Source organism: Anopheles aquasalis, chromosome 3 (genome assembly GCF_943734665.1).
Source record: "Anopheles aquasalis chromosome 3, idAnoAquaMG_Q_19, whole genome shotgun sequence".
NCBI classification, from domain to species: Eukaryota; Metazoa; Arthropoda; class Insecta; order Diptera; family Culicidae; genus Anopheles; species Anopheles aquasalis.
Window position 1 is genome coordinate 22,840,631 of NC_064878.1, and position 27,400 is coordinate 22,868,030.

Consider the following 27,400-nt stretch of genomic DNA (forward strand, 5'->3'; position numbering starts at 1 on the left):
ACCTTGTTGACCTTCGCAGTAACACGCGGCCCCGGGCACCCCACGCTGAACGTTGCTAAATTCCACGGAACCTTACCGTAACCGTCTTTTCGAGAGCCATACGGGCTTACGGTCCCCCCCACACTCGCGGACATCAAACATCCTGCATCGTCAGGTGTAGTGGGTGGAGGCGGGCGGACGCAAACTCACGAATGGCGGTAACAAATGGTCGGACTCAGGGGGACAAGCCCACCTTAAGCTTCCCACCGTGCGTTTGGCGTTCTGCGTAAGCATTCGCGCCTTGAAAAGGCACGCCGTAGGCGCCTGCAGCGCCCAGTGTGCCCATTGTTCACATGACTGCGTGCTTGATAACAACATGGTGGTTTAGCTTCCGCGGCAACGGAAGCCGATTCTTCTGCACCCTCGCTCGCTCCACTTCACTTCGTACGCGCGATTGACTTCCGCTGGGGGGTTTTTTTTGCAAAGGACCTTTACCTCTCGTCGGTGGAAAAGTGAAGTTAAAAGAGAGTGAGATAAAGCATTGAAGGAATGAAAACCCGTGGCCGGATTTACTTTCCAGTTCATTGTGATGAATTAAAGAAAATGAAAAACAAACCAAACGTCCGACCGGTTTCGTGGCGGTGGTTAGTGGTAATCCCGGCGAGGGCCTCTCCATCGCAAACAAGCCAGCCAGCATTCCATTTCGTTTCCGGGAGCTACAGGACACCGGATCTGACAGAAGGCTCGCGCGCTCGCTCACCAATCTCGCGGCTCACCGATATCGGATTCATATGAATCCTCATCACGTGAGCAGCACGCACTTCCTTCCACAACAAACAATCGGCTGACCTAGTGATGGTGCAGGTGGCACAATAAAACCGTAGCCAGGGTGCCAGGATGCCTCCCTCAACGGCTACCAACGTTCGCCATCCAGCATAAAACATGCTGCATCAATCCACGCTCTCACTTTTGCTCTCTCTCTCTCTCTCGCTACGCAACGAACACTCTGCGACATTACCGAGCCTGTGTTGCGTGACATTCGGCTGCCGGCGACTAGTCGTGTGAGCTCACAGCATAGACCGCAAGCGCGCGCGCCTGCTTATGCTGCCTGTCCTGTGCCCGTCCTCGGCCTCGTGCGAGCAAATAGGGGATAACGGTCGGCTCGGTTCGGCACACTCGAACAGTTTTGTTCGAAACGTGATCCGCGCCGGTTCGCGTTCGTCCGCTGCTGTCCGCTATAGTCGTCGTTCGGTACGGCCAGAGTGTCTGTCCCTCGCGTGAGCACGTCGCCCTGCTTGTGTACCACGCTTTAAACGGTGGCCAATCCGGATGGAAGTTGCCTCGTTTTGGTCCCCTCACAGCGTGTGCACCGATTGCTGCGATTTGTAGTGAGTTCGCTTATCAAGTGTTGCTAATACGATGATTGCGGTCAACGCTCCGGTTGGTTGGCTCGTGATCGGAGACAGGCCATTAGACCCTATTTCGAATGAAGAGGGACACTACCACCGTGTGTGTGCTGGTGGTGTTTCGGTAGAACCGGAATTTCTCCAGAATGACACGACGAGTTGCCGAGAGACTGTGGCTAGAATGTGTGAATCTGTGCGTGCTCCGCGAGCGAGAAGCGAGAGCAAAGAAGAAGCAAACAAACAAAACTGCAACCCGGAAAATGGTCCCGAAACGGAGCTCACGGTGCCGGTGGCGAGCGAAAATTCCGTGGCCTCCTTTGGGGGTCTCTTGCTGTCAGTGAGCGCGTTGCAAAAAAAGGAAGCACCGAGAGCAAATGAAAAAAGAATTGGAGCAACCGAATCTCCGGCCTGTCGGTTCTCGTTTTCGATCCGTTTTACCAGGTTTCTTCCGGGTTCCATTTTCCGCCAGCAGTATAGCAACCCCCAAGCCCCTTTTTGCAAGTTGGAAAAGGGTCGTCGTTTTCACGTTCCTAAGGCGCCTCCATTTCGCACAGAAACGGCGAGAGAACACCGGCACCGCGGCACACCGCACCGGAGCTGAGAGTGAGAACTCGCTCGATGGAGGCTGAGCTACTCAGCTTCTCATCACGCTGAGCTGAGAGAGAGAGAGAGAGAGTCACAGGAAAACGCAGACAAAAATTTTGACGTTTCGGATCGTTCGCGCTCGCCCGGTGGCGCGCTTGTTTTGAATCCGGCCAGCATGGCCACGGCACCGTGGATGACCCAAATGAAAACCCTAGGAGCGAAAAGCGCCCCCCACCCCCCTCTCTAGCTAGAGGATGGTGGGTAATTCAATTTGTATTACCGCCACCGAGTAGGCACGATGAAAATAAACATTTAGAGCAGACGGGCAGCCGTAGCGAGCGCCTAGCTGGTGGTAGGTGGTTGGTCCACCAGCCGGTGGGGGGGATCAATCACCCACCGGCACCGCGACCGAGCGAGGCAGCTGGGTGGTTGTAAAGGGAAGGTAAAAATAGAAGTTTCTCGGAATTGTGTCGGCACGCTCGGGCTGGTGGTGGAAAACAGGTGGAAATCTCGTGCTGCTCGATTCGACGGCGGCGGCGGCGGCGGCGGCACTGTGGCGTTTTCCTCAATCAAAAAGCCGGCCACCGGAACACAATGTGGTTCCGTGCGGATTCGTGGAATTCAAGCGGTCGCTTTCCTCGGAGAAGCCATCCCGATTCCGAGAACCACACGAGATTCCTCGAGCAGCATCAAACGGGCTGCTCCTGGACACGGCACGTGACGTCATGTCGAGTTGTGTGAGGTCGTGCGAAGCGGAAAATACCGTGAGTGCACTGCACAGGAAGCTGCATGCATGCATGCATGCATGCATCGTTTCATTCCCCCGGAACCCCGGAAGTGCGTTAAATTGAAAGGCGTATAGGTGGAAAAGCGCTCGAGCACCACCACGAATGCCATTTGCATCCGGGCAACAAGCTCGTCTGGCCGGTCCGTGGACTGGTGGATTGTGGTTTGCGTTGACTTTTACTTATTGATTTCCTTCTTATTTTTAGCATCCTCCCTGGAGCGTGGAACGGAGGACAGCGAAGTGCGTGCGCTTGACGTGCACAAGTGGAACCACTGTTCGGTGTGTCTGTGAGTGTTTCTGTGTGCGTGGTCGTAGTGAGCGCGATCTGGTGCACAATATATCGCGATACCACGCGCTTGGTTCGTGCCAAAGTGGCACAGTAGGCTGGGTGTTCGGTTCTGTTCTCTCGCGCTGTTCCAAAGTGTCATTGCGTGAAGTGTCGATATCTGTTCGATATCTCTGGTGCGTCCCGATTGTATCTGTGTACAGTGGGAGCGGTGAAGCGCTAACGTGTGATACACAACAGAGGGAGAAAAAGAGAAGAGGGAAAAGAAATTGGAATATCCGCTCCACCGATGCTCCAGCGCTCCGGATGCGCTGAAGATCGATATCTTCCGGGGCGATAAAAGCGCACCACCCGCCGTGGTTGGCTTGCGTTGGTGTAAGGTGGTTCGGTGTGAGGAGGAGGTGGAGGAGAAGCAGAAGTTGTAGGCAACCCCAAGACAGCATCCCGGATCCCGTCTCAACGGCAGCAGCGAGAATCGCGCCGGGACACGCCGTCAAGTCATAAAAATGGATAAACGTACGAGCCTGAAAATTGGATTATTCTGGGCGCTCCTTGGAGGTGAGTGTATGTGTGGGTGTTCTTGTGTGCATGGTGTTAGGTGAGCTGTTGTTCTTATTTTGTTTCCATTTCCGGCCTTGTTACCTAAGACGGTGCTAAATTCGTTAACCAAGGCGTTCACCAAACCAAGATCCCCCAAATGTTGCCCCCTGTGCGGAGGCCTCCGTTGAAGCATATCTTCCCATGTCTCTGGCATGACATGCTAGTGGGGGTACTGTGTGGGGCTTTAAACAGATACTTTGAATAAGAATTTACTTGCTGCGTATCAGCACGCCACCGCACCGTCTGCCTGCCAGCCAGCATCATCGTCAGCTGCTTATCGTTTGCACATCGTTTGAGGAGGGGGAGGGACCTCTGTGGGTATTCCCGGGGCCCCGTTATCATCATCATTCTCGTTGTGTTGTGCTTTTTCACAGCTCGTGTGATCGCAGGAGTGCCTTATTTATGTATCGCTCTTCGGTTCGCCACGACATTTCGATTCCGCAATAAAATCCAACGGCAAAGACGATGAGACGTCTTTCTGGTGCGTACCTTTTTGGTGCGAGCGACACGATGATGGTGGTCCCCGTGGTGATCCCGCACGCCCATCAGCCGGGGGAGGTGGTAAACATTATTACGCTTTTGTCATATGTGTGCTTTTGGTGCCCCATTCGCAATGCACAACAACACAAACACAGTAATGTAATGGAAATTTATGGTGTTCGACCATTACAAATTCATGGTGGTTTGGTTTTGTGTGACGTCTCGGAGTCTCTCTCACACATTTGTTCCTATGTCCAACGAAGGGCGTCCAGGCGTCTGCACGCTGCACACCAAAGGTACGTAACAGGTTGCGCCAGATGGCAGTGTTAGATGCTGGCCTTTGGGAGACCGCAAACTCTTACGACCACTTTGGGGTCAAACCGATGGCGAATGGAGATGTCGCCTCCGGTCCGAAAGATATGCGCTTTATGGCCGCCCTGGCTGGCTGGCTGGCTGGCTGGCTGGCTAGCTGGTTGGCCAGTTACTGCGTGCTGTTTGTCTTTGCCTTCCTTCCAGGACCAGCGTGAGCAAATGAAGATTTATGCAACGTGTGTTTGGTTTGGTGGTTGCGGTTTTTATTACACCGGGACTGTTTCGCCGTCGACAGCCACCGACCACCGATTCCTTGCCCCTGGTCCCTGTCGCTGTCGCTTACCGATGGTCCCGCAGCGGCCATGAAATGCCATGAAATGGTTGATGGATGCGCTCTGTGTGCTTCATTCTGTCCAGTATTTCACTAGACGCCAGGCAGTATTCTGTTTCACAATCCGCTGTTTTAGCTTTTTAGGACTTCCGTTACTGAAACTATTCTACTTCAACTTTGCGTAGTCCATCTTCATACACATCTCTTGCATCCTTTAAACGAGTTTCTAATAATACCTTCTACTAATGGTCACTTACTAGCAATTGATCAGCATCGAAGCGACCTCATCCTAACAGCAACCACGTGCAACCGCTGGATGACTGCAGCATTATGCTGCCAATGCGGAACCGTACCGCAAATATGCAAATCAGAGCTACCTCTCCAGATATCTTAAGGCGTGATTTGGCCGTATGCTACTCCCCGTTTGCCAGTTTGAATCTGGCCAATGCCAATGCTCTGCTCAATTGATGGCATCGATTCCGCTTTCACAATCGCCACCGCAATCGCCTGAAAGTGCTGGTAAGCGGCTACGGTTTGACTTTTCAGGAGGCCAAAGTCGAAGCAAAAGTTCCAATCGTTTCTCGGTGATTGTTTGGCAGCAACCGTAGAGCGGCGGTTCCACATGCTGTGTGCTATCTTAAATTATGGATCTACCCTCCTGCATCCCTTTGTAGCCGGTTTTATCGAAGCGAAACAGTTGATGTTGGAGACCCTCCAGGGGGGCAAACGGAAGTACAGTGTACTGGCGTAAGGAAACTTTCCAATTCCCAGCTCAAAAGGCTCGTTCAAAGCCGTTGCTCCTTCGGGGTGGTTCGGGGTGTGTTTCCGTTCAGCATCTCCAGGGTTTCTGTGTTCTGTGCAGCTTCCATCGGTGCCCTTGCACGCTGCACTCCTGCAGTTCACTTTTGTTCTCGAGATCATGTTTTTCAATTTCAATCGAATCGATACACCCTGGCAGCTGACCGGAAATTGCTTGGCCGGGGCAAGCAGGGAAGAACCAGAAGGCACCAGGCCACTAGGCCGGCGCACGAGAAGATTGGTCCGGTCAGATCGTTTGCCCGGAGCCCGGAGTAGTAGCCGGTGGTGGTGGACGGGAGTTACCCGGTTACTTAATCGAGCTCCAAATCGTTCCACAACCCCAGACAGTTGACCGTCGTTGAATCGTCCTTAAATCGTTGCGTCCAGGACTACCCGAAACCAGGCTACCTTCTGCCTTGCTGGTGCGATTGCTTTCCAGGGTAGCCAGTACTGGCCTTGGAATGGTACGGAACGGATTCCGATTTGCCACTCAACCGGTACCGTACCGAGCTGTATTGGAACAGTTTTCTTTTGAAGCAGTTTATCGAGAGGAAAACCACCATCACCACTAACACTCGATGATGCTGCTACTCTTCATCAAACTTCATCCTGCAAACGGACACAGTGGACGCGCTCTACGGTCCTTCTTTGGAAGCCGATGACGATTGATGACGGACCCGGTTTGGGCGCCGGTTTGCTCGCTAGTGGTTGTGCCGGAAAACTTTAAAATTGTACGCCATCCCTTTTGCCAATCAATTGAGTAAGGGATAGAGCTCTGGCCGGAGTCCGGGGCCTCACCAGCAGCCGGTGGCATTAAAATGTGCTTCACGAATGGCCGGCAAGATGGACCTACCGGCTGGGTATGGTGTGGGAAATGTAGTTCCCAAAAAGCAACCTCTTCAGTGTGGTAGAAGTTTCATCGAACACAGGAAAATGTGGCTCACAATTCAGCAGCATCAGGTTGTGGAGAAGGAGAAGGGGAATCCCGAATAGGGCTGTGATGGTTTACTGTGCCAACATCATAAGGATGAGCTCTTTTTAATTAAATTTCCAAGGATAGAAGACAATCACAATCGCCCATCGTCCTGGATGATTAAAAGGGATTATTTGCTGTCTCAGGCCTTATCGAATGAATGTAATGGAATGTGGATTTTCAGTCAGGTCCGTGCTTGACCCATTTCTGATGAGTGTTAGAAGGATAGAGAGGTGACGTCGGTTATATAACTAGGATTTCTATATTTAGAACGTATAAAGACATCAACTGTAATTGACAAACAGCAGAGACGTCTTGAAACAAACTCCGTTTTAGTTCGCTCGGGCAAGGTAACAAACATTCCATTTCAAGCAAATTGTGATCCACAAGTTCCACCTTTTAAATCAACTCTTTAAACGCGTAGCTTCGTTGAAAACGAGGCTAGTTCTCCAATTAAAACCGAGACCGTTCGTCAAGTTAATGAAGCTTGATGCCTTAATGTACTACTCAAATAAGTTTATTACTCCAGTCCAGGAAGACTGGGGCGAAGTTGTAAAACACGAACAACTATAAAACCGGGAACCGGAAATGACCAGAGTGTCCAACTGTAATCCACTTTCTCTGAGACGGAGGCTTGGCCCGTAGTACCTCCGGGCCAGGCCAGGTATAGCTCGTGTTTGGACGCGTTTTGATTACCGGGACGCTTCGTTCGTGTCCTTTAATCAGGATTCTCGGTGCCAAGTGAAGCTTCTTTTTATTGCTATTCGGCGAAATAAATACGGGGGATTAGCACTTAAATTATAACTATTCCAGTGGAAGACTCCTCTTGCGATTCGGTGCCGTATCCTCTGGTGTGAGATACGCGGGCAGCATTGGGCGAACAGCGATGGCCGGCTGGAATGTCAATGTTTGCATAATCGACAACAGCCACCGTGAGCCGGAAGTTTCGTGTTCGCTCGCTGCGGTCTGATTTGCGTTAATGCTGCTCCGCTGTTGTTTGCTAGAAGTGGAGGGTAGTTTAATTGTGTCGACGACGTCTTATAGCCAGCTAGGCTAGGGGAATGATAATTCTCGCTAAAGATAGCTAAAGCCATCGGCTCACGTCTACGGTGGTGTGCATCTGCAAAGAAAAACTAAAGAAGAACGCTTTTGAGCCATCTCCAAAGAGAGGGGAGCAAGGGAGCCAGCAAAGGAGAGTTCTAAATCACTCGACTCTGCTCACCTCCCCCACAGCAAAACATCGCATGCGTCAAGTGTTCCCTCCCCACACCGGTCTTTCTCGAGACATGCTCACACCAGGGAGTTACCGGAAGGTGCCTCGAAAGAGCTGACGTCGAGAGAAATTTAAGTGTTCTTAAAAATCGTTTTGCATGTCAAGTGACATTATGCTCCGACTCCTGCTCCTACTCCAGCTCCAGTAGTAGTGTTCAGTTTGTTGCATGACTGCGTACTACCACGCCACTAGCTCCAGATGAACGCGAACGAGCGGGCGTTGAAGCGAAAATGCAGAAAAGAAAGCTCAGTCACCGCGCCTCAAGGAGTCTCTCTCACTCTCTGCCTAACGTAAGCTAAGGCACTGCCCAGAGGACCTAAGGCAACGACGATGATGATGGCGGCGACGACGACGACGGCCAAAGAACCTGGCTGTACGATAAAGTGCACACGGCACGGTAGATGGCCGGCATTTCGGTGCCACTGGCACGTACGCCATGATTTCGTCCAAAATCTGGTCGAGATTGCCAACAGCAGCAGGAGCAGCAGCAGCAGTTCCTAGACTCCGCTTCGCTTGATGACGGCCGGAAGCGACAGGAAATAATGCCTCACGGTTTAAGGTGGCTCCGATGAGTGTTTCTTCTTTTCATCGTCGTCGCTCTGACCGTAATTCTTCCCCAATCGGGCCCTGCCAGCACGGCAACCGGCGTTTGCAGGCGTCATCAGCGTAAGCAGTGGCGGAAGTGGTATTAATGCGCCGCAAGGCCTTTTTGGGTAGCTTTCTTTGGCTCATCCTGTTGACTAGCGGTTCCAGCAACTGTCCTACTGTACCTAGGCCTCGCGAGGAGGAAAACAGAGGACAGGGAAAATTATGAAGAAAATTGCAAAATTGATTCAGCAGCTTGTGAGATTGTGTGGCTGTGTTTGTTTCTTCGACTCCCGTGGGTACATAGCCAGATGGATGGAGCGCTCCATCATTACCACAAAAGGCGTTGTTTGAGGTTTTGCGCATTACCTTCCGTGTTACACATTCAAGGCTGCCTTTACTCCAGACTCAGCCTCAGAGTCTCTGTTGGTTTGGCGGAGAGGCCTCGACAAATATTTGCCCAAACGGGACCCAGGACAAGTTCCTTTTCCTTCGGGAATTCCCTTCTTAATGATTCTGTCAAACAATACCCTAGCAAAGGGGGTTTATTAAATGTTGGCAAAGCAAAGAGAGTGCTGCTGCAGCCTGGTGATCGTAGCTCGTGATTTTTCTTTTCCTTTTTTTATTATTAAAAGCTGACTTGGCACCCACTCCGAAGTACCTCATCTGTCAGCACCTCAGCAGTGGGATGATTCCAATAAATAACTCCCCAACCCCTGCCTGCAATCCCGGGCGGCTATTTCGAGCTCAATCGTTGTCAACCGGTTGTGGGCAATTCTCTTTTTACGGTTCGGCGGGCACCTGGCAGCCGGGCAGACATTGGCCAGACCACCGCTTCCGCCGCAACTGACCGGAAGTCCATAGGCGACGTTGGTCGTTTCCGTTGCCCCAGCCAATCGGTTTGCGAACTTTTCTTGGCCACGCTCCAAGCACGCGTCAAAAGTTGCACCTCATAATGCTGACTCGGCTTCTCGGCCTCCCGGTCCCGGTGACTTGTTTGGCGATCTGGCGGCCCGTGACTTCGTGACGTGACGGTTATGTCTGGTCAGCCATGTCATGCCCGCTGTTTTTGCCTCCCTCTCCCTTCCCTTTTTTGGCGCTTCCGATTCGCTGAACCGTTGCCAAGAAATGTGAGGTCAGCGACCGAGTGTTCCAACCGACACTGACACGGCTCTTCATCATCCACCACGCGGTTCGTTTCTTCTCTCCGAAATGTTACGCTACAGGTACGGTGGAGGCACCACCAAGCAGCAGGAAAAATAAAAGGACATCAAAAGGCTGACTTCGTCACTTCCTTCTTCTCGCCGATGCTGGTCTGGGCATTTCAGGAATTTGTTTTTTTTTGCGCGAGAGCAAAAAGGGAGCGGAAGCGAACCAAGAAGCTCCAGTGGTTCGCCGTGTTGACGATCAATAAAAAAGGCTAGCCAGGGGGATGTGTTTGGTCACTTTTATCCATAAAGTGTACCGTGCTGTAATGGTGAGGGTTTCCGTGAAATGTGTGCTGATCAGCAGACCGAAATCACTCTCCTCACGCTCTCTGGCATTCATGTGGGGGCTAGTGGCGGGTTCGAGGCTATCTCTCTAGGAGATATCCATCGTCAGCTAGCTAGAATCTCACATGCTCGCGCAATCATATCCCCCCCGTCGACCTGGCACCCTTCCGCGGACAATCGCCGGGCAAGGATGAATTCCATACACATAAAATATGCGCCACCGGTTTGTCCACTTCCCCCAGCCGTTGCCCCGTTTCTGCGGTTCAGCGCAAGCAACCCAGGCGCCTATCCATCATCGCGATGGTGAATCGGGGCTGGGTTTTATTCTATTTCGTTGCGTCCTTTGCTCTTCTTTTTTCTTTTTTTTTTTTTGTTGATCAATTCCATCGTTGCCGGCCTAGACCCTGGCTATGGTGACAGTAAGGGGGCGCACAGGCGATGCCGTCAGGCGAGTTTTATTATCTCGTTCTTTCATCGTAGCGAGTAGACGCACAGGAGGATGGTCGGAATGGAGCGGTTGGTGACTCTTATTTTTGTCATGCTTGGCCCTTGGTTGGTCTGCCTTGCCCGCATCCATCTTCATACACAGAGACACACGCGCGCGATGTACATGAAACGACTAATAATAGTTTGTTCCGTATACGAACTATGGCCCCCTCTCTCTACATAGTTCGGGAACAAGTTGCTGGCAGCTGGGTCTGGGTGCCATTTTATGATGTTTGCAACAAATAAACGGACCTCCCAGTCCTTGAACATCTGAGCCACGAGTTTGAACGGGAAAACTTATCTGTTTAAGGTGCCCGCCTCGAATTTGATAAAGTTTTGGGCTTATCACTGTTTGGGCTGACTCATGCGCACTACGGCAGCTATGGTTGCTCATCCGATCTTCTGAGGATCGTGAATTATTTAGCATATTTGTGGAACAGTCTGATTCCATGTCCACCGCATGTCCACCGGCGATGGGACGTTTGATGTGAGGCCTAGATTAAGTATTTATGTTTCGTTGACCTTGTGCTTTGCGTGGTAATCGTTTCGGTTCGTCAGCCATTTATTAGGGTCGTCGCACATGTGTCTCTATTTTACGGGGGAGTTTCTGGTGCGCATCTTTGCTGTGATGCTTACAGTTCGGGAGGATGTTTGGTGTGCGATTTGATGGTCATCCTTTGTACATGACCTTATTCTAATGGCAAGTTCTATGTAACTACCAGTCTATAGACAAAGAGAAATGTATATTTTAGCAAAGCATGTTTATGAAATACTCCGTGGAAGAAATCCTTTTAAATGCGACGAAACTTTCGAATTGAGGAACGAATTGGAGACTTCTTCTTGGATTAGATTCGTTCGCACGATGGTGACAAATTCAATAAAACTTTCCACTCTTCATCACGCTTCAAAGTGACACGGATGCTAATGATCTCCCTCTCTCTTGTGGCGCTGCACGGAGCACGTCCGATAATCGGCCAATCGACGATGGCATATCGACGCGCCCTCAGGTGACGCCTTGCCGTTTCCATTTTGGGCAACATGTTAACGAAGCTCCCAGGGAATTCTACCACATCATCCTTGGAAGAGGAGCGAGTGAGCGAGCGCTAGAAACATGATGCATGTCACACGTGGCTCCTATCACTTCTACGTGAGTCTCGGCGCGTATTCCGACGATCCTACGACTCCGGGTGTGTGAAACCTATTTCATCCTCGGCTCACACCTGTTCCCCGGGCGAGCGCCTTCGCCTTGTCAGGAACCTCCGGTGGGAATCCCGGTTTCATCAAATATTCCATTCATCCTTCCTTTTCCGTCTCTTCGAGAAGATTCGGGAATGCATGCGTAAGCTCTTCTCTACACCAATTCGATTTGCTCAAAACTGTGTCGAGCAGATGGAGGAGAGGCGCAGCAGTGTGGAGGTCTGCTGAAGCTGAAGTGAAGTTGAGCTCCCGGCCCCTATGGCTCCCGGGATGGTTATGTTTTCCAATTTCGCTAACGAATCTACACACGGCCCCCGGAGCTCCCCCCACAGGGGCTGGAGAGGAGACCTGTGAGAGTGGTGGCGGCCCTAGATCCTTCAAGGCGTTAGTGGTTCTTCTGGTGCCCGGGTGCTGCCGGGCACAGAGTGATTCACGGCCCGGTTGAGGCCACCCGGGGAACGCCCAAACTAATCTTCTCCGACGCCCACCCAGGCGGGTGTGTTGGAAGCCCTTGGGCCGGTCATGGTCAGGATGGTTCGATACGGTGACGCATAAGCTTGTCATATTTCATCGACAGCTCCGCACACGGTGGATCGACCGTCGTCGTTGTTTTGTTGTATCAGACCCCGGAGTCCACCGCTCGGAGCCCCTGGGCCGGGTCCGTTCCTTAATTCGACAAGCCAAACGATGTGGTTACGCCCGAGCTTCCACCCATCCTTCCCCGAAAGCTATTTTCTTCCGGCAACAATCCCATATAGTGCCGGGCATTCCCGAGTTCATATAGAACGCACCGGAAGTTGTGCTATCCCCGAAGCACCTTACGGGGCCAACCACAGGCCTAGGTTTTGGGCCGAATCCTTATACCAGGGGGGGTCCTTTCTTCCTAGCGGAGGCCAGATGAGTTATGGCCAGCATAACGACGCTCTGTAAGGGGCACGCCGTGGGCCGGAATTCAAGCTAAGGGAACGATTCTGAATTACATTTCCCTCGAGGGATGGAGGTGGAGAAGGAGCAAGTGGGGAAACGGCGGTGTCACATTCACCTACGCCTGGCAATAAACTTGGCGACAAATGTAGCGGGAACTGATGTGAGTGCTCGCTACTGGCGTACGCTTCACTCAACCAAACCAAACTGAACCAACGTTGGGACAATGATTATCAAATTAGTAGATGACAGGAAGTCCACCTCCCGGCTCTGTGTCTCGCTCAATTTGGATCGTAAAATGTCGTATTCTTATGCCGTGCCGTATCTTAGCGAAGGTAATGTGCCGGATCCTGTGCCGGCGAGGGCACCACCCGTTTTTCCTGGCATTTTATGTTCCACTTTTGAGCTGGCGGAGGCTCGCTAAGACTTGCAAAGTCTCTCCGGGGCTGCTGGGCGAATTTATTTGATTTCGTGGCATTCACCTCACTGGGACATCTGGGTTTGATTTCTTTTGCTTTTAGGGATAATCTGGCAAAGGGAGCTGTTTCGGTTGCGCTTCGCATGTGATGCGTGCTTCAAGTCCTTCAAGATACTCGCGCTTCTCGTCCTTGTTATAGTAGTTTTCGTTTCTGATCCTCATTTGTAGAAAACCGTTATTTTTTTTATTTTCACTAGTTTCTGAACTCTCTGACCAGTCTTTGAAAAGAGGTTTCACCCTCACATTCGTCGAAGAATTTTCATTCGACTGCCTACGACTCAATCGAAACGTGCCTGATGAGTATTGGAAGCAATTTTGCTGCCTTTATTATTCATAGAAATCCGTTCGGTTGAGGTGTAGGTGAAGTGAGTTTCTCGGAGGGGTTTGAGAGATAAAATTGGCCTCATACCGACGCTGGGTTCCATTATCGACCGCTTTCTACGACTCCAGCGCCTTTCGCAATTCGTCTAAAGCAAGAGAGAGTGAGAGGGCAAGGATTGGACCATAAATTATCACCCAACACGATCCCCACCGCACTGTGGCTCAATCGACTCGACAAAATGAAGGTTCCGAGGGCGCGAAAGACCATTCGTCGTCCGCAGTTTCTCTCCACACCCCGTTCCATCGGAGAAGTGGACCGGTTACGCCGATGATGTCTATCGGAACCGGAATCCTGCTTTACGTACTTCCTGCACCGCCACACCCTTCCTGTTCTCTCTCTCTCATCGCCATCGGCACCATTTACTGTTGGATGTTTCAACGCGAAACGCGAATCTATGTGGTCGTTGCGGCGAGTCGTCAAATTCGGTTTGATAGACCAGTAAAACACTTTCCCGCAAGAAGTTACTGTAACTTCGCTTTGCTTGCCGCTTGTAGCGATGCCGGTGAAAGTGGTAACCGCTTTACAATGGCGCTCATCCTGCCTTCTACGGGCAGTCTATCCGATGTTCGACGGAAAATGGGGAAGGAAAATAATTTTCTGCGGCAATTTAATGGTCGAAATCGTTTAACCTGAGAGTGTTGAATTACGCGTTAGCGTTTCATCGGTTTCATTTTATTACAGAAACGTCATAGCGCCGGTGCTTGGTGCGACATTACAGACCAAAGCGATTATTTATGAAGGCGGGCTTTTCACTTTACATTGAGATTTTATTTTACGAACCCCTTTCGCTGGATGCATCACAGTGAAGCGATTACAAGAACACGAATGTACTTGTAGACACTATGAGCTTGACGCTTTTTATGCAGTACGAACAATACAATTTCCATTTGGAATCAGGTCTCGAAGGAATGTTAAAGCATTTAAAAATTGTAGTCTTGGTGCGTATCTTTAATTTATTTCTATTACTTTGCTTGCTTCTATTACATTTTTATCATTAATTCATTCAAAAACTTCCCGATTTATTAAAATTTAAATATATTTATTAATGTTAGTTTATGTTAGCAATGTTGTGGAATTTGATAATTCGTGATTTGTGATCATCTTGATCAAATATTTAACCTTATTTTTAACATTGGGATTACAAAGCCCATATCAACCCTTTTTAAGTAAAGTAAAACGTTTATTTGTGTACACCTGTTTACATCGAGAACATATAATACTGAACGAACAATCTTCTTCTGTTGATAAGCATGACAAAGCACACCTCCAAGAAGCGCACTGGTGGATGTTAATTAGTTTCACATAATTAGTACAATTAAAATCACAATAATTACAAATAATCAAATTATCTTCTACCGTTGCCACTGAATAGACACTGAAGCGCTGGAAAATTCCAACACTCTTCTTAGTGACTGTGCACCGGTATCCACACTATCAATTCTCCACTCGCAGGTTTGTGGTTGAGGTTTTGTTGCCGAAAACTTTCGCACAAATAATGATTCGCTACGAAGCAACAGAAGATGCCTTCACTAAATCCCTGGGTGGGGGTGGAGGTTTCAATTTTCTCGGCTAGATTGAAGAAGACACCCGGTACCTCGGTGGCGTGATGAGGTTTCATATTCAGACTTTTGAGGTTTTGTAAGATATTCTGTCTCGGGCGGTTTCGTTCGATTAAACAACTGTACAGGGTTTTAGTAGCTCTCGTTAGGTAAATAATACATCACAATTAATGATGAATGATTTTATCATTAATGATGTTTCACAATTTGCGCGCAATGTTCAAACAAACAAAATATTCCAACCTACTTTATGAAACATCACTGGGCATAAGTCTTAAATGGAGTTTGCTGGCGAGAAAAGTTTCCATTTTGCAAGTTTCCTTCACAAAAGCCGGCAGATGACAGCCTATGATACGGGTAAGGGATTAACACCTGCCAGTGGACGTGTGGAAAGTGTTCAGCTGTCGTGACATGTCTGCGTTGGCAGAGGCGTTTTTTATCGTTGAAGGAAAAATGTCTTCTTATCACACGCCCACGCACACCGGGGAAGAGTTGTCTCCTTGACAAGGAACCGGGAACGTGCGTTAGACCTTTTCTCTTTTCGTGGGCAGCTCATCAAACTTGCATCACACACTTTACGCAGGAAGCAGAAATACGAATCGACTCGATCCGACGGAACGCCGAAAAGCACTTGCATCAACCTGGCGAACCAGTTGGGGTCACCTGTCTCTCGTACATTTCCGTCTGCCAATTAGTGTCGGCATTTTAGGAGCCTTTGGATGGAGAATCAACAACGGAAAAAAACCAAGCCTCATGACCTTCGACTGGAGAGCTAACGTGTGCTGAATTGATGGCTTCATCAAACCTTTCGCAATTTTGGTCTTTGATGGAACGAGATGCCAACCAATCGACTGGAAGTTATGTGAACCTGCTCTGTAAACAGTCAAACCACGACACACGAACAAGGACACTCGAGCAATCATTTGTGACAATGCAAACAAAACGGTTGAGACACTCGGTCGGTTGGTTTCCGGTGGCTGGTTTGCTTGTGTAATGTTGCCTGAGATCGACTACTTTATTGCCTTCCAATTCCGACGGCCTTGGCTGCCATCGCGGAACATCGATTTTTTGCTCTCGCTCTCTCCCTCTCTCTCCCGTTCTCTGCGCCATCGAATGCTTATTATTATTTGCTTATTTGCAAAACATTTCCAGCACGGAGCTCCAGCTCAAACAAACGTCGACATGTTTGTTGTTGCTTTCGTTGCGTTTGAATTGTTTGATTTTTGCCCACCGCCACCCAGGCAAACCATCGACAACCACCAGCTTAAAACCTCGAAAACCATAAACTTGTAAATCGTGGGGTTTTTTGGTTAGAGGAGAGGGGTGAGGGACACTACTCCCACTTTCTGCACCGCTTACCGCTTCTCTTTACCATTAACTTGCCACATGGCGACGGCACTGTATCGTGTATTTTATTTTGTGCGAAGCTCGTGATTGGAGAATGTTTTCTTTGCACATTCCTCGGATACTTTGGATCGTCCGCATCGTGCGCGGTCGAAAATAATCAACAAAACACACGATGGGGGCGCACGCTCGTTGCGTAAACACTAGCCCTCCTTCCTCGGAAAAGGGGGGATTGGAGGGCGCGGAAAAAAAGGAAACAAAAATATCGCGAATCGCGCGATTCGCTTTCGGGTTGTGTTTCCGTTTCGGGCGGGTGAAGCCCCGGATCGCTGACGCGCAATCGAAAAGATATTGCGTTCGGTGTGGTCCAAAGGCTCACCGGTTGCCAGATGCCTTCTTGAACCATCCGCCCCACCCGTCCCTCCCTTTCCCCCGACGAAAAACGAAAAGGTTGAAAGGATAGATAACTGCCTTAAAATGGAATTTGAGAGTGAGGGGCACCGGTGGATGGTGGATGGGAACAAAATTCAAGACTTTACTGACAGCCATGACGGCACGATCCACGGCACCGCACAGCATCAGCACAACGCCGGAGTTGGCGGCTTAAGGCATGGTCGGGACTGTCAGGACATGGCTGCTTGTTGATGCCGGCGCGGGGACCCGGGGGGGGGGGGGGGGTGACTGGGGTGGATACGCGCCAAAAATAACGACCGCATCACGAGGGGTGAACACAGCTATCATCGAGCTAATATTTACAGCGAAGAAGTTCAATATCTTTGGGATGGCGTTAAGCCCCCTCCCCCCAACCGCCCTCTGAAAAACCAGCTCACCAGACACCCGGGGAGGGGAGACTTTGGGTGGATGCGAGCGAAAGGATGCTGGGGCAGATTTCATAATACGAAGACGACGACATGATCCCTATCGCACACCAAGCCCTGGTCTTCGGTTGGTGCGTCGGTGACGTTCTGCCCATGGCCAATAAGGGTGGTGCGGAGTGAGATTGAGTTTGATTTCGTTTCCTTCGAGAGTTAGTTAGCTGGTATCAGCATCAGCATTCTATCAGCAACGACGAAAGCATAGCATAGAGAACCCCTCCGTCGATGTTGATGTCGATGCACCAACAACGGGAGATGATTGATGTATTCTGTGTCGCTTGTTACTACATTGTGATCGCATGCAAGGGAGTTTCTTTGTATGTTCCCGTACCACAAAACGGCGCAATGTCAAGCACCGGTGTTTTCTGGGTACGATGATTTGAAGAAAATAGTGCTGGCAAGTGTTGGTACGCTACGGCGTTTAACACTCGCGATTCATTCGTTACTGCTACATCGATGCTGCGTGTGACTCATGGTTTGGTTTTGCGATTTTTAGATGATGAGTCATAAAATTTGTCCCAAAAAACTGCGTCATTGCATGTCAATTAACTCAGCTTTTCTATGCAAAGAATATGCAGCATAAACGTGAAGCGAGTCATAGCTGAATAGACGTTTGTCGCGACACAATGGTATTAAAAGTAGATTATTGGTCCAAATTTACTAATCATCTTGGAATATATTACGTTACTCTGTAAAAGGTGAAAGAATCGATAAGGCTCTCGAAACACTCTCGAGCGCTGGTTCTAATCGGACAAATAAGACCCTTCAAACGAACGATACACTGCGTCGAGTCGAAACGTTTTGCACTCAAGCATTCTTGGTTCACTGAGTTGATTGGTCTCCATTTGCAGAAGCGAATCATTACCACTAGTACGATTCCATCCTCATCAGCATCGGAAGTTTATCACTTTTGGGCCATCACTTGAGACATCGATTGCAGTTACGGCCGTTGTGCAGCTAAATATGCTTTTCCTTTCCCGGAAGTGCAATGGATGCAATGGTTTGGTATCAGACACAACCTCCACGAATGATGAAACGATTCGAAGAACGGTTGGCCCTGAATAACGCTGATCAGTATTCGGCCGTTCGGGCACTTCTTGGACAGTGCATTGCAACAGTTGCGCTCCTGATTGACGCAAATCGATAGTTCTGCTCTGCTGAATTCATCGTGAGGTACGGTGTGGTTGCTTGTTGCCATTCATGTAGAGTAGTGAGCACGATGAGTGCGGTGAGGGCGATGATACAGCTAATCAATCAAGTGGTTATGAGGCAATAGTGATGGTGGAGAGCCGTAGCTACATCGTAGCGAGCAACATTCAATGTTGATGGATGGGAAAGAAAATGGGAGCTCTGGAAGGTTTCTCTTCCGGATCGTTTCGAAGAAGCTCCACTACGCTCTGTGCAGAGTGTGGTTGGATGAGTTGAGCCTGCGTTCCTCTTCAGTCTCCTGATGTTGTAGTATCAACCACCTTCCTAGTTGGTGAAGCATTCGATTAACGGTGTAATCGAATGCTAAACGCCACACCATTACGCCGTGGACGAGAATACACTGCCATTGGTGTATTGATAGGTATTATCTCTGGATTTATGTAGGAGCTTTTCGAAGAAATCCATCAACAAATAACAAACAACGAGGAACGAGGCAAATAATAAAGGTTGCTGAGTACTTAATCTGTTCTTTCAACCTTCAGCATTAGTAAACCTTCGCCTTTTACCCTTGAAACACTTTAGCAACCTTATCATGCCAGAATCATTCTCACGCCGCCAGCATACGCAGCGCAATTCCTCTTCGAAACGAATTCATCAAGCTGTCGGTGATAGTGGAACTGATCGCTTTTTAAAATTATCTCCGACAATGACCTCATCCTTGCCAGCAGCAACGGAAAGCGAACGCGAAATACGCGCAGTTGAAGAGCGGACCGGAGCATAGACGTACGTGCAAAGAAAACATCTGGCACCGGTGGTTTCGGATAGTTTTCTTTATGTTTTCTTTTTTCCATTTTGCCTGCGTTTCCTATGCGTTAACTCGTTCGCGGGGTGGCGGTGAGCTTGAAAAGAAACGTTGGGTTTATTTATTCATCCATCAGTCGAACGGAACATCGTAAAGTCTGCTCGGTTGAAGGTGCTAGTCGGAACGATTCGATTTGGAATGCCTTGCGCGGGTGTGGTGTGCATTGTGCAGAGTTTTCAATCTAGCTCTGGCTGAGGTGTAGTCGTTCAAATCCAAACGAGAGATCTTGGTCTGGCATGCGATGATTGCGTTATTGAGTTTATGTGGCGATAGATTTACTTAGAGGCGGCAGCAATGCTGAGTAAAGAAGCGAATGAAATTTATGACACCGGCTAGCATATTGGTAAAGGAAAAAGAAGAAAGTTTTGTTAAAGTGTCTCTATATAACAATGGACAACGTTTCTCCTTCCTGGAGTTTTCTGTAAATTGGATTTACAGTCCATTAATAATGACTGGTTTGTCCTGGAACTTCTTAAAACATTTATGGAAAGGGAAAGGTACTCGACCTTTCCTCGGAACAGCTTGTGCTGCGAGGAGGCTTCTGCATCCTGACTCAATTTAAATCTTCATGGAACTTCCTTTCCGGTTTCAACTGTCCCTCGCTTAACTGACCCCGGAAGTGCGACCGTGCCCAGGGTCACGAAAAAGGTTTTTTTTGCTTTGGCTTGGTTAGTCCTGGATGACCTTTTGAGAGGATCGCTGGTCGTGTTAGTTTTTTAAGACCTTTTAAGTGACTTTAACAGTATCGCTAGGTTTATATTGGATATTTTTAGGCTAGGTTTTGGATATTTTTTAGTCATTTGCTTTTTAAATTTTGCTTTTTCTTTGGCTGTTTTCCATTGAATTAATATAAAAAAAGTAATTACACTAAAATTCTAGCATAGTATCCAGTATTAATTGCCACCATATCACTCAACTTGCGTTAAGAATCAGCGTGATGGAGAGTTTTGTAATGAAATTAACAAACGTGAACGCGGCCACCATGCACAAGTGTTCTGGCATAAAGCCAAACCACGCTGAAAGCAAAAGATCCTGTTCGCACAACCTAAAATTGAACCAGACACCGGAGGCCTAGGGTTTGTACATTGGTTTTTCGTTGAAAAGAAATCGCAAAGGGGCAAGTGACGAAGTGCATCTGGATCGTCCAACCCCTGGTGGTCGCTGTTTATTTTCATTATCGACCAGCAAGCGGTCCAGATCCTATGGCACATCGTTGAACAGCTGGAATAACGGAGATGAGTTCGCGGGATGCGGGAGTGAATCTGCGTTTGGTCTGGAGGCTGGTCAAATGGCGCATGGCACCGTCGTCACCTAATGATGATAGCATCGCTTGAGGATGGTCTTCTGCTACAGCGACGTTCACACCGCCTGTGAGTGTTTGGTTTGTTGCCCAGAATGTCCACCAAACATCCGCGTGACATCCGGATCCCCCGGGGAATGCCTTTGGCGACCACGAGACCACGCTTCATCTGGCACTCAAAACGCGATCCGTTCATGGACGAACCCTTTCTCTCTCTCTCTCTCTCTCTCTCTCTCTCTCTCTCTCTCTCTCTCTCGCTGGACGTCGTAAAATATGATAGGAAGTCCGCGTTTCATAAATTTGAACGACGTCCCTGGATCGTTCGTTCATCGCTTCCACTTTCATTATCTGAAACGCTGGATTCGGTGGATCCATCCAGACGCCGAAACAGGTCCCCTAGTTCCGTGCTCAATATATTCCAATTATTTGAACCCCTGGATAAGGTGCTCGTCCCATGCTGTGATTCCTGGGATGCTTTTGTGCCCCCGGGCGACATCTTTTAACGCTCTCATCTCAACCCAACAACGACAGAAGGATCCAGGAGGGACCACGCCATACACCGGACCTGACCATCGTTGTTGGGTTTTCGTATCGTTGGCCGTCATGCGGCTTGTGTCGCCACAAATGGAGATTCACGGTACTGATGGTGCAGGATAACATTACGGCGAACCAGAAACGCCATTTCGCCATGGAGCCAACACGGTATTCTGTTGACCAACCAGCGAACGGACATTAAGCACGTAATTAACGGCTCGCAGTTCGCTAAAATGGCTGGGAAGGGACTTTTTGGAGAATTGAAGATGATGATGATGTCTCTGTTGGATGTTGTTTCTATCGTTTCCTATGCTTTTTTTCATTTGCTAGAGGCAAATAGTGAATTTCTGTGAAATAAGGAATATGAGGTTGTATACATTAAGTCTACATTTCAGCAAAATGATTAAAGAAACTTTTTACTAATACATTCTTTATTTTCTCTTTGCAGGTACATTTGAAGAAATCGAGGTGGACCTGTTCGAGTAATTCATGTGACAGAACTTCAGGTTTTCTTATTAAAAACTATTCCGTTTGTTACATATTATGCGAATCCTTTGATACTGTTTCTTGGAAAATTTGTTCAAACGAAACTAATGGATGAATTTCGTGAGTGTTCCATGTTTCATTCTTTAAAAAATAAGAAATTTCGCATCTTCAGCATACATCTTTCTGGTGGCATTCTAATCCAGATGATGTCTGAAGCAACTGCTGCTGACTCATTCACCTTATTCTTCATTTTTGGCTGCCCGCCGCCTGCAAAAACTCTCGAAGCACGCAGAAAACAAACCAACATTGACATTACTCACCGTGTCAGACCGACACAAATAATTTTTGGTTCTTTTTCCGTTTGGCCAACATCTCATCAGGGCGCAGCCCTCCATCAACTGGTAACTGCCACGCATGAGCACGCTATAATCGTCTTTTGCTGAACTCATCGTCCCCCCCATCCACCGTAAACATCGGGAGTGCAGATGTTTGTTGCGAGGAGCGTGGTAGTTTCGCAAATTTAGCTGCGTCCGCCATCTCTCGGATGTTGTGCCCAGCAGCAGCGAAGGAAGTGGTTGGTAGATCTCCCACAGCATCGTACGCATAATCCAATTTTGAGGCTCCAATAACTCGCTTGGCATGCGAGAGCCATGACAGACCATATGGATAGCAACTGTTTCACTCTCCATCGCTTGGCACTTGCTTTGTGTACGCTGATAGCGTCCGCGTTAAGCCTTTGCCGGTGGAAAAGAAACCCCAGATAAGCATATTGGCCGGGATCTGCCTCGCCACGGCTCACCGGCGCAACTGAGGGATTGCTTTCTACATTAAGCCTTTGGTCGACCTTCTCCATTCAAGTCATCATCCACGTACGAGGGCGTACATTGGACCCATTCGTCGAGGATGACTTTGGCAAACAAGAGTATTACTGTTGATCAAATTAAGCTCCATTTGCCTCCATCTCCCGTTCGCTTCATATGTTCGCGTTAGTGGTCGTCCGATGGCTTTCTAGCCATGAAGGCCGTGAATCGGACAATAAATTTTGCTCTCTTCCTGTACTGTAACGCTTGGCAGGGAGGTTTGTAACCTATCATCGTTGCACACCATCATGCAGCGCAGTGCCGTGGTGAGGGCTAACAGATTGGTTTGCTTCGTGTTCGTGTTAGTGGCTTCTTTTTGATCCATTTTAATCACGACTTTTTCCAGTGAAATAACGTTATCATGGGAAAGTTGCTTCGAAGCAAACCAGAAAGCCGAGATGATTTGTCTGCCTTAACGGGGGATCAACAGTGATACTAAGCGGAGGTTCTTCTTGGAACGTTTTTAAACCACTTTTAAGAATCATGTCGCTGTCAATTACCGACAATTCACTAGATAGCTACATCAGGATGACTTGGCATAGCTGGTTGGCTCTCATTAGGTTTATCTTAAGTAGGTCACTATGGTTATCCGGGCACTTCCGATGCATTCATATCTCCGCCAGCTACACCGTGCACCGTATAGCCACTTTGAGCCGATCTCATTTTCCCCCGGGAACTGCTTTCCAATTTAAAAGGCAAAAGCGTTAGCCGTTCGGTCACTCGTTGTCGATGCTCTGAGCAAGAGTGCAGATCCCGGGTGCTCTTGGAATCACCGCTCGGACGATGATCGCCGAGAATTATCGTCGTCAATGACTCCTAAATTGCTTCTCACAATTCCACCGCCAGCAGCAGCAGCAGCAGCAGCAGCAGCGTGTGCAGGGAGTGGATTGCGGGCTATTCTGGCTGCTCCGTACCATCAATGATGCAATTTCGGTGACCGAAGTGACCATCACACTGGCCGTGGCAACCGGCACCAGCACGATGGTATGGGACCTCACCGACACCACAACGCTAGTGCCACCAGTTGGGTGGGCTAGGCAGCGAAGGAAAAGTTCAATTTGCTGTGCTCAGTGCCGTGTGCTGCCACGCCTTGGGCATCTGAAGAGGAGAGAGTTCTGGGGGAGGCGAGGGAAAAACTTTATTTCTATGCAAATACATGTCATCGCCACTGGGGGAATGACATTTTCACGTACGGTATGTCATTATGGTGGTGCTGCTGCTGCTGCTCGTCTAAAGGCATGTGGCTATCGACAGAGAGGTAGAACAGACGAGCACCACGAGCGTCTTCTCCGGCTGAAGGTTGTGCCCTCATGGGATTTGCATGCGACACTTGTGGCGAGGAAAAATAACTCCAAACTCCGAGGTGCTCGATGCAGGAGTAGCGTGTGAAGAAGCGCAAGGTTCGAGTGCCTCGGATACGCATAACTGCTACAGCCAAGGATGTTGCAATGCCGTTTGCCTTGGTGTTGTGTTGGCGTCCTGCTGCTGCTGCTGCTGCTGCTGCTTGTATCATGCTGGGTGGCGACGATTGCCGATCGACTGACCAATCTCAATGCGATCCGATTATGGTTGTCCTGATTTTCCCGTTATGTAAATGTGTGTAGCGAGAGCATTGCAATCTATTTGATGATCTCCTAGATTGCCCTCCAACCCCCTAAAACCCTCTCCAACTGTGGCTGCGGGTGTCCTGTTTTAGTTTAGTTCCACCAGTTTCGTCGTCGAGCACAGGAGAAGGTTCGGTTTCAGCTTCAAACCCCTCTTCAAAAGACAGAGAAAGACAAACAGCGAATAGATAGAGAAAGAGAACGTAACAGAAAGGGGTGTAATTGTGGTGAATTACAATCCTTTGTCACGAAGAGGATGGACATCGTTGACACAACAACAACGCCGCCGTCGCTGGCTCCGTATCCTGGACCCAAAACATGAACACTCCGAGTGGTGAAACGGGGAAAGGCCCCTTATCAGCTGTCGCGCCCACATCGATGCGCTGAGTGATGTCGAGCAGGGCCATTAAATTAATTAAAATTGACATTTATCCAAACGAGCTGCGAGCCCCGAGGCAGTGAGGCAGGAGGTCCCAATCAGCATACCCGGTGCGGTGTGGTGAAGTGAGCTCGACCGTTTTCGGTTTTGATATGTGCGCGTGTGTGTTTGTTTATGTGTGTGGACAGGTTGTGACACAAACCTGGCACACCCATTAGGGAATCATCGTTGTCAGCGTCGTCGTCGTCCTTTTACTGGGAAAACATACCGCCCAGCCGTGGCTGGCGGGTCCTTTGCATACATTCTTGTCGTTTAGATCCTTCCAGCCCGTTCCCTTAGGGATGCGGAGAGGATAATGGGAGACCGGGCGTTGGAGCTTATTTGATTGATTACGATACACCTTTTTGGTACAGGGAACATGCAGCGTAATGTTTTAACGCATCAAAATGTGGTTCACTAGGGTCGCCCCCGTGGAAAGCAACCGGTGTTGGAAGAGAAGGGATACCAGGAGGTAGCAAGTAGAAGGACAGCACCAGCATGCCAAGGGAGCGAGGCCATCAGTTTGTCAATTTTTCTGAATAAATCATTCGAACCGGATCGTGATGGTTCCGTCATCGAATGGGGACAGGAGTCCACTGGGTTGATAACGCGCGTGTGGCATGTTTTGAATGTTTTTTTTTCTTCTTGTCTTTCGATGATGAGTTAATGATGGATGGGATGAGTAGCGTATCAATAACTGATGCCCGTGCGGTATGGAAACAATTATGACAATTGTGACGGCATCGTGATGGCTATCGTGAATCTATTTCAAGTCTGATGTCTTTGCTTTGCTTCTTAACTCAAGTCCACTCCAGCAGTTAACTGTTGCGCAACTGGAACACTCTAGAGGTGCACCACAACTGGTCAATTGGGTTGATTGAATTCATCTCACGAAGAACATCCGGCCAGCGAGGTTCTTGGTACACGGTCCGTACATCTTATCACTACCCAGGGGAGCACACACGTAACGGTGCCATTAAGCGATGACATGTTTCAATCCCGACCACTGGGCGAGGTGTTTAGTTAGCACTCAAACTATGGAGGAACCACATGAGGAAACATAAGCTGATTAACGACGATACGTGGCGCATATGGCAGGGAGACCTCGCCGTCTCATCACGGGTGTAAAACGAATCTCAACACCTTAAGGGTCGAACCGTGCTGTCTTCTGTGATTGTCTCTGGGTTGCTTGTCGATGCTGGGGGCAGTTGGTGTGCTGCTTGCGAGCTAGAGAAGATGCTCTGCGCAAAGTGGCCAACCGTGGCCAGTAAACAACCACCGACGTGACACTCGAGGGTCGAGACACTCTGTCCGTCCGACAACAAGGAGCATAATCCTCTGCGGAGAAATCAATTAGCGGGATTATGCGCGTAGCATATTTCGAGCCGTTCGCCGTTTGCCTTTTGTCAAGTGGCCAACCACTCGATCTGAAAGCTAAACAGCGAGTGATTGGAGTCAGTTCGCTCCAACCGTGATCCGCAGGCATGGATTGAGATTTTAATTAAGACTCTTTTGTATGAAAAATCAAGTATCTGATACTGGCGCTGGTTGTCCATTGTAAGTATTTTAGTCGAGAAACCTCCAAAGAAATAATAAGGTGTTTGAAATAAAATTGAGATAGCGATATTGATTTCAGAAACGAGATGGATCCCGAGTGCGAGATTTGAAATGTTTCTTGATATTAAAACTTTAATAGAAAACCTAGACCATTAACTACCGATTTTTGAGGCAAGCATAAATTAAACTCACTGATACCCTAAACTAACCATAAAGTGAAGTAATTAACTAGACGTGCGACATGGCAGCTGTTCATTAGCTTCTTGAGTTTTCGATTTTATTTATCCATTTTTAAAGCAACCAGCTGATGCAGTGACAGCTTACCGAATGGAGCAGTTCTGTAAACTGTCACTGTATCAGCTGTGATTGCTGCACTCCAACCAGGCCACACGTGCCTAGAACATAGCGATTGTGCAATGGATATGCTGTTTGGTCATCCCGTGCTGCCGACCAAGCATTTCGGGAAGCAAAAAGGATCAACCAAGTGTCTGCGGTCAACGATGGTGGTGGAAATGAAGGCAATCGAGCAGGATACCATCGAGCATCGGCTACTGTTCCGGATAGCACTTGGAACGGTCTTGTTTCCTGTTGGTCATGTTGTCTGCCGGAACATTTACCCGTTCGTTCATGTGTATTTATGTAACATGCATTTTAATCGTATTGCCAGACGGTTGTGTGCAGGCATGCCTCAATTGTGCATCGTCCACAGTGAATTGTAACATTCCAAAATCTCACCGAATCCAATTCCGACCGGATCGGCAGCTGCCCGTTGCATAAGCCGCCGCACAGAGCCGTGTGTGCGTAAAAGCTGCCTCCTTTTTGTCTGTTTCTGTCATTTATCTGGACAACCATAACACTTAATGGTCAATTCGACATTACTGGAGATTGCTGGACCGCATTCGGCAAATGAAACATTGTAAAATGTAATATCTGTCCTGTATCTGGTGCAGGTGGTGCCAGCGCTGCTAGACAGTAGGAGCGACATGGAAAAGACAGCTTTTCACCACCGCCCTGAAAAGGGGCAATGGGTTTACGAAAGAACTTCCAAGGGGTCGTGTGGTATCATCATCAACATTTCATGTGGGAAATGTACTTTAAATTTTTAATCTTTTTATACGTAATGAAAATTCTGGCTACGAAAACATGACGCCAGACGAGTTATGCTGCTTTAATAATGCACTATACGCGCACTAGCCCGTGAGAACCGTGCAGTGTTTTCCCTTTTTGTTTTCTCAGTTGACATGACGTGACAGACTTCAATAATCGAACTTTCCAGACGCCACCCTGGAAAAGGACAAAAAAAAAACGAAAGCCGCAACGAGTTTATTTGCATAGTCTTGCCCATTTTCTTTTACTCTGGCGTTGCCGATGGTCCTAGCGCACAACAGCTGAGGATACTTCCATTTCATTCCACGGGATAGTGATTGCTAGTGACGTTCTAGCGCTACCGTCTGCCGAATGTGTCTCGCCGGAGTCTCGACAAAGTTCCCCTTTTGT

The 27,400-nt window shown here is 48.8% G+C and overlaps 1 protein-coding gene across 6 annotated transcripts in view; it reads left to right on the forward strand.

Moving 5' to 3' along the window:
* The first annotated feature begins 1,178 nt into the window (after positions 1–1,178).
* Positions 1,179–27,400, forward strand: part of LOC126577352 (uncharacterized) — a 57,858-nt gene continuing 31,636 nt past the window's right edge. For 5 of the 6 annotated variants that reach the window (XM_050238894.1, XM_050238896.1, XM_050238897.1 and 2 more), the window contains exons 1-2: positions 1,179–1,367; positions 2,963–3,601. In XM_050238894.1, the coding sequence (XP_050094851.1) occupies positions 3,550–3,601 (52 nt within the window). In that variant the 5' untranslated portion in view covers positions 1,179–1,367; positions 2,963–3,549. Of the gene's footprint in view, positions 1,368–2,640; positions 2,735–2,962; positions 3,602–27,400 lie in introns of those variants that run through there. The other variant, XM_050238895.1, reaches the window with a different exon arrangement.